The sequence below is a fragment of the Bicyclus anynana genome, chromosome 14, assembly GCF_947172395.1.
Source record: "Bicyclus anynana chromosome 14, ilBicAnyn1.1, whole genome shotgun sequence".
NCBI lineage: Eukaryota > Metazoa > Arthropoda > Insecta > Lepidoptera > Nymphalidae > Bicyclus > Bicyclus anynana.
Genome location: NC_069096.1, coordinates 2,921,830 through 2,933,367, shown reverse-complemented (window position 1 = coordinate 2,933,367; position 11,538 = coordinate 2,921,830). Strand labels below are relative to the sequence as shown.

The 11,538-nt window shown below is 33.7% G+C and overlaps 1 protein-coding gene across 12 annotated transcripts in view; it reads left to right on the top strand.

The window, feature by feature from the left end:
- The first annotated feature begins 67 nt into the window (after window positions 1-67).
- The window catches only part of LOC112048533 (perilipin-4), a 29,575-nt gene continuing 18,104 nt past the window's right edge, over window positions 68-11,538 (top strand). For 11 of the 12 annotated variants that reach the window (XM_052885312.1, XM_052885323.1, XM_052885318.1 and 8 more), the window contains exon 1: window positions 69-357. In XM_052885312.1, the coding sequence (XP_052741272.1) occupies window positions 339-357 (19 nt within the window). In that variant the 5' untranslated portion in view covers window positions 69-338. Of the gene's footprint in view, window positions 358-11,538 lie in introns of all 12 variants that reach the window. The other variant, XM_024086087.2, reaches the window with a different exon arrangement.

The following is an 11,538-nucleotide window of genomic DNA, read 5'->3' as shown; positions in this document are numbered from 1 at the left end:
CTCTGCACTACACTCTGCTGTAACAAAACGCAAAAGGTAGTTATGACGTAATGTGTCGTATCTAAAAATAGCTGGATGCGATCACTTTGGTCGTTGCTCGCTTCTTGCATTGTTCACTGATCGAAACGCGAAGTGGCTAAGTTCGGATTTCGTCTTTTCTAGCACTTGCGGTGTGATCTTGAAGGTTGCGGTCTGCGGATATTATTACGCAGCGAATTAATTTTATAGCGATTTAGAGCAAAATAAATCTTTGTGCAAAAATTTAATTAAATTGTGTCTGAAATACTTGTGTGTTAAATAATCATTTGTGTGGTAACTGTTCAGAGGAATACATTAAAATGTTTAGCGGAATCGCAGGTGAGATTTAAATGCCACAATATTATAATATTATACTGATATATATTTTTTTCTGTAACAATAATGTTTTCTGGCATGAATTAATATATAGTAATAATAAATTATTTTACTTTAAGATGTAATAAATACATGATGATTTTTTAATATTTAGTAGGTACAAGTAATTTTGTATGATAATTTCATCCAAAGTAGTTTTCCAACCATACCTACCTACCTATGGTTGGAAAACTATTTTAAATATTTTATTTTAAAATTACGTAGGTGATGTAGAGTAAATTTTTCCTGTAGGTATTTATGTCATGTTGCTGGAACGATAAGGCTTCAAAAATTTCGCTCATTTTCACTTCATAGTTGAGTAGTTAGTTTATACCTAAATAGCTTCCGAATTCATCAATACAAAAAAATATGTTTTTTATTGGCACTGATTAAGTATTAGTATATTAGTAATGATCGGCATTTGCCAATTGCAAAAATATAACTTCCAAAAAAATTACTTATGGCCATTTAACTACAATTTAACGTTCTTCCTAGATAAGAATTATATTTTCCAAGGATTAAATTTGTTTACGGTTACCTTCTTTCTGGGCGTGGCAAATCTCAATTTGTAGAACATTGTGCTACGCATAGAAGAATATTTTTATGTGATGTTGGTACTTGGTTGTTGGTAGTCGTATATGATAGCTCTACTCCAATAGATGATATTAGAGAGAGTTTCACAGCATTTTGTAAATTCATTTTTAAAAAGTAAGTGCGATGATATGAGAGATACAGATCAACAATAATAATATTGCAATATCAGATTTTTCATCGTATCAACTTCTAATTACCTACGTTCTACCTAATTATTTTTATATATTATTCTGATAATCGAGATTATCGGCTTGGTCATTATCATCGCTTATCTCTTAGAGACAAGCATAGTCTAGACTCTTGTTCATATGTAGAAAGAGGTGGTCTTAAAAAAGGTACAGGTTCAAATAATATGTTGCGATTTGAAATTTTAGAAATTCCTTTAAATGAGGAATGTATTTTACCTATTTACGACAAGTAGTCTGCTATATTACCTGATATAGTGGAATCTTTCACGTAAACATTATGCAATCTAATACGGAAACACTAACTACGACTAATTTGAAAAAGCTACAATAATATTCTTTCCCTAATGGCGATAATGAGATTCAAAATTATCGGGTTCATCTTTCACCAGTAGAATGATAAACAACTAAGGCCGAAGGTCTTACTTTGTTCAAATTTGCAACAAAACTGATCAAAGTAAGGAGAAAATAGTATCCTTAATAAACCCGGGCTTAAAACCGGAGCCCAAACCGTATTTCAAAAAAAAACTTTCCAACCCCTAATACCGACGCAGCACCCTTTTGCAGTTTAACAAAAATGAGGTCACTATGAGGACGTTCGGCTCCACAAGGCTACCGATGATATATATATCAGATACCTAAATGGATCGTTTTGGTACATATACTGTTGTCTGTTAATTAGTTATAAACGGTCCATTAACGACGAAGTCTGAAATGACGAATCATCTGCGTTTAATGTTAGAGTCTGCAAAGATCAGATTTACTCGTCATACCATAAGATTTTATCAAATTGGCTCAAATGATGATGATAAGCGACCACAATTGGACATGTAAACGTGGGTTTAAATCACTTATCTAGTGTTTTATTAGAGAATTCGTACTTCTCAGTAGGATCACTATACTCGTACCTAAGTGCATTTTATACATGAGGTTTATTTTACTTTAAGATTTATTATGATGCTGAGGGTAACCTAGATTGTATTTCTTGAAATCAACTCTTTTTTTATCAAATAATGTAAATTACCTTACTAAAATGAGATAACAATTTATTATTGATAATAATTAAGTAATATTTAAATGATTCACTGAGTAAAAGCAACCTAAGAACAAAGATTGAATTCCATTAGTCTGAGTCATGTCAGAATTTCGTATCTAAAGTCTGAGAAACTAATGAAATAAAATTAGTAAACTAAAGAAAGGAATTGATGAGACGTAGAAACTCAAAATAATTTTAAGGACGTTGTTATGAATCTACGCAGTGGCAATATAGGATAATTTATATTTGACAAAGTTGCTTGAAATCTCGAAACAGCACCTTGTTAGTCACGTTTTATGTGCTCACTCAATTTAGAATTCAATAATGTACAGAATGTACAGTGTAAACAAATGATAAAAATAGCTAATGTGGTGACCTTTCATTTAAGTTGTAAGGCAATTCTATTTGGTGTGAGAAATTACCTTACCTACTATTTTGTCACAGAGAGTTCTTAAAAATCATAAATCCAACGATATACGTAAAAATCACGACATAGACGCTAAATTTTATTGTTCAGAGTTATTTAAAAATTGTAGATTTTATTTATTTCAAAGAAATATAATGAGGAAATGTGAATAGTAGCCGCTATGAAAATAATATTACTGTCATCATTCAACACAGGCGTGAACGGTGAATCGATATAATTCTTACATCATCGGTCAAGTATGGTGCTGCATTATTACAATGTTAATACTTCCGTTAAGCTTTTGTAAATACCTACCCCTACTATTTAAAATGTCTCTACTTCATAAAAATTTTCAAACACTCAACAGAAATTAAATTGTTATGAAAGCGTAAAATTAAAATCATTCTTATAATTTTTAGAGCATCAGCCTAGCCCAAAGATTAAAGTTGAGGGTATTTAGGAGTCAACACACGTCCTCATCACAATCTTGCGTGATCCCGTAGTGCGTTCATGTATCGCCAATCGGTCAGTGCACGTGCACTACGACTGGCACGCTGAGGTCACGGACACACTTTATACAGTATTATGGAATCCGTGAATCATCGCGTTATGTTTCTGCTATTTGTGTTGGGTACTCTGTACGCTAATGAAGGGTGATGATGACATTCTTTTAAAGTCTTTTTCTGGTCATTATAATAAAACTTACTACCTAAATTATCATCTCAACTCATCTTCTTGTTCAGTGGTTTTATAATCAATGCTCTTGTTACAAACGTAATAGGTCATATATTGTCCAATGTAACGCGTCACGAGTTTAAGTTTAATTCCTAAAGGCTTTTGTTTATCATCTCAGGCAAAGAATATCCAAGCAATGCATGATTAGCGAAAGATGTTATAAAAAAGTTCAAGATGTTTTGCATGTCGTTCCCATAAAAAACTCTTAAATAGGTAGATATGTTGTAAATAATTCAGTTATTTTTTTATAACTTTCTCTTTTATAATTGTTTTTATGTACACAAAGATAATATTTATACAAAACGAAACCTCCCTGTCTCGTCCAACAATCAAAACAAATTCTGTAAGCAAACGGTGACATCATCAAGGTCGACCAGTCATGCCTCGTAATTATATAAGACCGGCTCTTTTTATCCCACACGTTACCAGTAGGTGTAAAAGAGAGGGCACGAACTGACCTGATCTTTCATGAGGAATGCTGTGCGTTTTAAGAATATATTTTTATGTACAATTAAGTACATTAACAGACAACTCCTTGAGATTCCAAAGTCCTTTTAGTGAATGGATGGCAATTAAATAATTTGGCATGGCATTGAAAAATAAAATTTTTGTTATACGTATACAATTTTGTAAGCTCTAAATATTTATCTAATTATTTATGTATTTAAGAAAAATTCCATTACAAATACATAACCTTGTAAGACGTAGAGTCTGAGCTAGATAAAAGTTGTATTTTATTAAGTATTATATTTTTTAAGTACAAAAGGGTTAAAGTAGTTATGTGTCTCTAACTTCAAATACCTGTAAGTAAATCTAAATATCTGTATAATCTTCAAATAGGAAGAAATTCTAGGAGATCTTTCAATACGTCTCTCTATGACCTACATTAACTTTTCTGTGTCGGCTTTCGTACTACGCAGTAAATCGTAGCATTTCGAGATCGAGTGATCAATGATCATAATAGTTATGATAGACCAATGATTAATTATTGTTAATTAATTGTCTTGTCCAATTAAAAATGGTTGTAATCAATTTTCCACATTTGTGTCACGGCTGGAAATAAACTATATTTTCTCATTTATTTATTTACTTACAGTTTTTTTAATTTTCGATATTGTATATAAAATCATCATCATCATCATCATCATTATCATCATCATCATCATATCAGCCAATGAACGTCTACTGCAGGACATATTATGCGTTTTGTAGGGACTTCCAAACATCACGATCCTGAGCCGCCTGCATTCTCGACTCGCTTCAAAACTCGCTTGATGTCGTCAGTCCACTTGGCGGGATTGCCATTCCAGCACCTCGAATCATGTGCCGCACCCATTGCCACTTGCCAAATTGCTATTTCAGCTTCACGACTCGTTGAGCTTTGTCGGCCTATAAAATATTAAAATATGATACTAAAATATTACTCTTGGGTGCTCAAGCACTTTACAATTTTCCCTGGGAAAGTGGTAGGAGAACTTGGCCTACGAATCAGCCAAATAAAAACCGAATATTTATTCTTGGACTTCGGTGGCACATCCCAATTCTCCGATAATGAGCCATGATTATTAGTAATCGTTTACTGTTTAATAATCCTTTTTATAATGTGCTGAACATAAAAAATATAGATAAAATTATTAAACGACTTTATGCGTTTAAAAATTTTATCTATATTTTTAGGTAGGTATTCTTAGTAAGCAAATAAAATATATTTCTTGTAACTTGGTACTTTTACCTTGTACATATGTTTTCTGTGCTTTTACTTAAAATTAAAAGTATCAAGACTGATTATTTCGACAATAGAAATATTATAGGCATCTTGTACCGACTCGTAAATCTATGATACTATGTATTATTGGAGTATAGTATACAGAATGCTTGGGAGTATTTCTCATAACTCTAGGATTAATTTTCTTTAAAGAATATTAATTCTATAAATAAAATTAATTAAAAATGTCTAAGGAACATGTGTTCTAATATGAATATTTTCGGAGTAAAAAACATATTACATATTTTCGTAGCTAAGTTTTACGTATGTTAAAATTCAAGGATAGATACATGAATAGCCGGAATTTTTTTGAATTACTTTGTATGAAAACATATAAAGGTTTTATTTTTTAGTTAAAAAAAAATATTAGTTATGCAATTCGGCTCCTATAATAAATACTCCCGAGCAACCTGTATAATATACCTTTGCACTATGTAGGTAGGTAGGTAAGTCATATATTGTCGTTTAAAATAATATTATTCTGTTGCTAAAAATATTTACCATAATTAAAGGATTTTATCTAAGGCATCTTCATCAGACCTCGATTTACATTATTTGATAGACTATCCTATAATAATATGTTATCCATTTTAGCCTTAGCTAATAGAATAACTAACGTGCCCATTTATTTTTTGTTCAGCGCGGGACATTTGCTGAATTACTTAGGTGAAAATTTTCTATTCACTAAAAAAATATGTAATACCTAGGTAGGTATACACCTATACTAAACCTATAGTTACACAAACAAATATTGAAAGCATATCTAAACAAAATAAGTAGGTAATGAAGTAATTCACAGGCGTAGAGTGATCTCTAGATAATATTTTTGTATTTGTCAATGGAAATATGTAGTTTGAAAATATCTAGTATTGTTTCTTGTAAATCTATATTTAATATTATAAAGCTGAAGAGTTTGTTTGTTTGATTGAACGCGCTAATCTCAGGAACTACTGGTCCGATTTGAAAAATTCTTTCAATGTTAGATAGCTTATTGATCGAGGAAGGCTATAGACTATATAATATTATCTCCGTATTTTTACGGGAACGGGAACCACGCGGGTGAAACCTCGCGGCGTCAGCTAGTTGTAAATAAATGTATACTAATTTTGTGGTACTTTATGGGTTAATCTTTGGATGTACCTACTAAATCGATTTGTAAATTCTTTTACCAATAGAAAGCCACGTTATTTATGAATGTCATTGACTATATTTTATCCTCGTAATAGCACGGGATCGAGAACTATGAGTGTGAAACCGCAGGGCATCTAAAAGTTTAAAGACCGACAGCCCGAAAACGGGACTGTCCCATACAACATGAGACGTATGGTCATGTTAAGAATAACAGCACTCATGGGATGGATAGCAAACTCTTTTATAGACTAATCAAGTTACTTGGGTGTGGGTGATGATTAACCTATATTCCAAGAATGCCACTTTTATGGGCACTTATTCATTAAGTAAGTACTTGCATACATGGTTATGATATTTATTAGAAACCTACTAGCCGACACCTTCCTCGTGAGAATACGGGGCTAAAATAAAGCTCATGAGTTGGCCTAAGCTAAGACCTAGAGCGAGCTCGGCTGGATAGAGTGAATCCAGCGGGGACCTACTCTGAAGGACCCACGTACAACGGCCAATCACATGGCCAAGTGCGGAAACGGCCCAGAAAGAAGAAGAAGAAGAAGACTATCAGTAATGGCACTCATAAATACCGTGGCTTTCTAGTGGTAAAAGAATTTTCAAAATCGGTTCAGTAGGTCATCAGATTACCCCCTAAAACACCACAAACTTAACTTCTATAGAATAACTAATTATTATTATAATATATATATATATGACAGTGATGTTAACTATTAGGTCATCATGTTATGTTTAAATTGTATGTAGGTAGCTCATCGTTGTTGATAGAAAATGAGTTTTTGATGGATGTCGGAAATATTCCTAGCTAAGATTAAGTTGCTATATTTATCATCTGATAAACATGTTAGTTACGTACCAGTGGCGAAGGTTGAAATATTGCCGCAGGTAACCCAAAGAAGAGGAAATTCATTCGCGTGATATGGTTTCTCACAATATATCCATAGGTACATACTTTAAATAACGTTCGTTGTTGACCACACCTAAAATTGAGTTGTGTATTTTCCTCTTTTGTCACATCTAACAGTATTTAATATCATTGGCTGATTGGGATCGGCGTTACGTTACGTGTTCTTCGTGGCAGCATCAACTCCACGCTGTCACTGAGATATCCCAGTCCCTGCATTCTGTAAAGTTACAGCGATGTCACATCGCTCATTTCCATAGCAACTACGTTGTTAGTGTCATTTGGCATCCCATAGAAATAATGTTCAACTTCTAATAAAACTTGTTATAGGCGAATATTACATCGACGATTATAAAATAGCGGAATTACACCCTAAGTTTCGAATATGGTAGAGATGATTGCAGCCGCATAGACCAACTAACAGCTAGACAGTCAATTAATTTAACAGCCTAAAAAATATCTCACAGAAACGCAAAAAAATTTCCGCAATCCCAAACCATCGTGAAGGAATGTTTTATGGTAGCTGGTGCTAATATAGACTCAAGGAGAGTATAAATATTTACGTTGAACAAAAATACCGCGTGAGATAACAACTACCATCACTGTTACGCGATTGCTTCGAGAAGTATTACGATGTGTATTAGACTTGTATGCATACTATGTGGTACGAATCCTACTGGATCAGCAAACACTATAAAGGTCACAGGTCATTGGAACCACTCGGTGCCTGCAACACCGCCTCGCCGAGAGTGTTAATATTCTTTGTACGTAAAGCACAATAAATCTATATTATTTAGGGTAGGGGTAGATGAAAGATTGTTTGTTTGGTTAAACGCGCTAATCTCAGGAACTACTGGTCCGATTTGAAAAATTCTTTCAGTGTTAGATAGCCTAGCTGTCGAGGAAGGCTATAGGCTATATATTATTCACCCGCAGGTTCCCGTTCCCGTAGGAATACGGGAACGGGAACCTGCGGGTGAAGCCACGTGGAGTCAGCTAGTTCAAAATGACTGACAACGCGGGGACGACGAGTGGACCATGCGTTGCTAGAACGCTTGTCTTGCCACGCATAGTATACGAATTGATAACGCGATGTACGCGAAAATACCCATAAGGGGTAGGCTACGGATAGGGTAGGGATAGTGCACATAAGTCAAAGCGAAGCTTGACTTATAAACTTATGACTTAACTTACAATTATAATTTTAGTTGAGAAGGGAAGTTCATAAAGTAACTAAGGTTAGAAAGCTATGCTTTTGGTTTGGTTTTAACTTTTTAGTAGGCTAAGAAAGGATTAAAATCTTATTTGTCCTTTCGTTACATTACCTACTCCGTAGGTAGAGCATCGTACGATGCGTGTTTGATTTTCGGTTATTTACATTAAATCTAGTAGATATGGAAGTACCTATTGGTTTTGGTTGAAATTATTTACCCAACGTAAATAAATAGTTTTCAGGGTCTAGGAGTCTAGTATCTAGTCTAGGCGAGCGTTGACCTTTTGTAAATAAATCGAGACATGTTTTCCGTATATCACCTATCAAATAGGACCCCTGAAAATCGGGACGTCCACCGCAAATCGGGGCACCTGTACGCTAAAGTGCAACAATCCCGACCGACCGGCTGTGCTCTATTTTAGTTCCTCAATTAGACCGTTGTACTCTGATGACACTTGACTGGTGCTAACAACCTGTCTCTATACTGTGCCAATACGTACTGGGGACTGGGGTGGGATTCCGCTATTTTATCAGTGTTACCAACTCTCAAAAATATTTATCCCTACCTAACGTTCGTGTCAAAAACCCGTAAAATCGCTTTAATTATTGAGTTGTCTCCCTAAAAAATATAAATTCATAATGATTTAGAAATAATATGCTGTAATAAATATGACGTCTTCATCTGAAGATTCAGTTTTTGTTTTATATGTCATTGAATTTTAACAATGTTTTTTTATTGGATAAAAATTGCCGCTGGTCGCCACAGAGTGGTTGTAGAATTACGTATTGTATTATGTCATTAAAAGTCGCTCGGTCAAGAAAGAAATATCAATTTAAAATTCAAAAAATTACTGAAAACACCCCTAAAAATTTCAGACCCCATGAAAAAAATCCCATCTCACTTATTTACCCCTAAATAAGGGGGGGAAATTACAGTACAACCACAACAAATAACCACAAAAGTTAACAAAAATTAGCTAGTTAGGTCAACTATTTAATCTACGAGACCTTACCTAAACCAAATATGCGTGGCAGTTGTCTAGGTATGAATCTAACGAAAAGCCGGTTTAGCCGTGGTTGGTTGGAGCCTGAAGGTTATTGGCCCCTTACTGTAAAAGGAAACCTTAAATATATGAGTAGATACCTATTTTTAAACGTAACTAGGACTGTAACAGAACCTGCTCTGTCCAACGATATTTTATACTATATTTTTCAAATTACTGTTACATGTGATCCAAACTCAGCTACTCCACTGAGCACACATGCACAATTTGGTATTTACTTGCATTATATTATATTTATGTACCTATATATATACAGTTTTTACAATTCCTGAACCAAAACACATAAGCTCGACATTGTATATTTAGCTATTTAATAGCAATAATGGGGATGATGACTAGGTTTGAATATATTTATTTCTATGATACATTCGGGTAAATAAGGTCAATGTTAACTAATTTATACATAAAAAGAAAAGATTGTCTGGATATTTGCAAAATAAATAAGATTATAAAATTTCAAAATCTATTAAATTTTTTTATCGTAATTAGATGCAAATTCATAAAGTTTTAGCTTCCTTACTGTGACATTTTTCAATAAATTAACTATAAACATAAACGCACAAATAACAAAGATATTAGTAATTTTGCTTGAACGCCCATACAAACATAACGATCAGCGAGCCAACGACGTCACTAAATCGTGCCATTTTGTATGAAGCGTTTTTCAGTGACCCTTTAAATCCCTGTAGCTCCGAAAGTAATGATCGCAGATACCCTGTTACTTTTACAAAATTGCTTTACTATTAGCATACTCTTAATTTATAAACAATTTAAATAGCTAAATAATAAACTGTCATCATCCCGATGACAGTTTATTATTTAGCTATTTGCTTACAATAAAAGTAAATCCATACTTAATATTATAAATGTGAAAGTGTGTGTCTGTCTGTCGGTTTGGTTGTTTGTCCGTGTCTTTCACGGCAAAACGGAGCGACAAAATTGACGTGAGTTTTTAAGTGGAGATAGTTAGAGAAAGGATGGAGAGTGACATAGGCTTCTTTTTCGAATCTTTCTGACCCCCCATTTCCCTATTATCGGGGTGGAAGTTTGTATGGAGCTGCATGTGTCTCAGTGGAGTCGCTTATTTCGAATCACGGATGTCTATAGTATAAAATGTCGTTGGGTGAAGTTGTGATATGAAAACAAAACTTGTAAAGAATAACACAAACTGAAACGGGTCCAAAACTTTTCGTGCCTACCTAAAATACATACCTATTATTTAATTGAATTTAAATCTTATTTTTCTGTCTTTACGTAATTTCATTAAATCCAGGTAGGAATGATAATCATTACTGTAACAATATACTTACCCATTAAACTGATAATTGCATTGCTACTTACATTAGAAATAGTTTCACATTTTTAGTTAATAAACAAATGTTTTGGCATGAACAACGTAGAATTTGTACCATCACGTAGTTGGAATGCTCTTGAACTAAATATAATTCTTATTTGTATTTCCATGCTGTCCGATAGACAAGAATCTCGGTGAGTTAGAATTTATATATTACTTATTTATTATTTCCTTAATCAATATACCCCGGGATCCGTGGAATAAATTTACAATTGATTACTATCAAGCAAATTTTCCGTGAGCTTCATCTTGATGAGACGCTCAACTTTTTGATTTACGAAAATTCTTGATTCTGGTAGCTAACTGGGTCACTAGCTAATGAAAATTTCTGAGCTTCGGAACGATATACCACACACTTTGTAGTTATTAGGGTAGTTTACCAAAAGTTGTTACTAACCAGATGTTTTTTTTAACCAGAACAGCCATAATGTCCTACAAATTGCGTGGTACATTGTCTCGTTCCGACGCTCAGAAATTTTTGTTACCTAGTGACCCAGTTAGCTACCAGAATAGAGAATATTCGTAAATAAATAAGTTGAGCGTCTCATCAAGATGAAGCTACTCATGGAAAATTAACTTGATAGTAATCAGTTGTAAATTTGTTCCACGGATTCCGGAGTACCTAGTTCCGTAATGCCTAGTTCGGATTACTTTAGTATTTTATTCGAGTACGAACAATTTTTGGATTTACCGCCCAAAAATAATTCCTAGGTACTCGACTAAAATACCTATTATATAGTGTCATG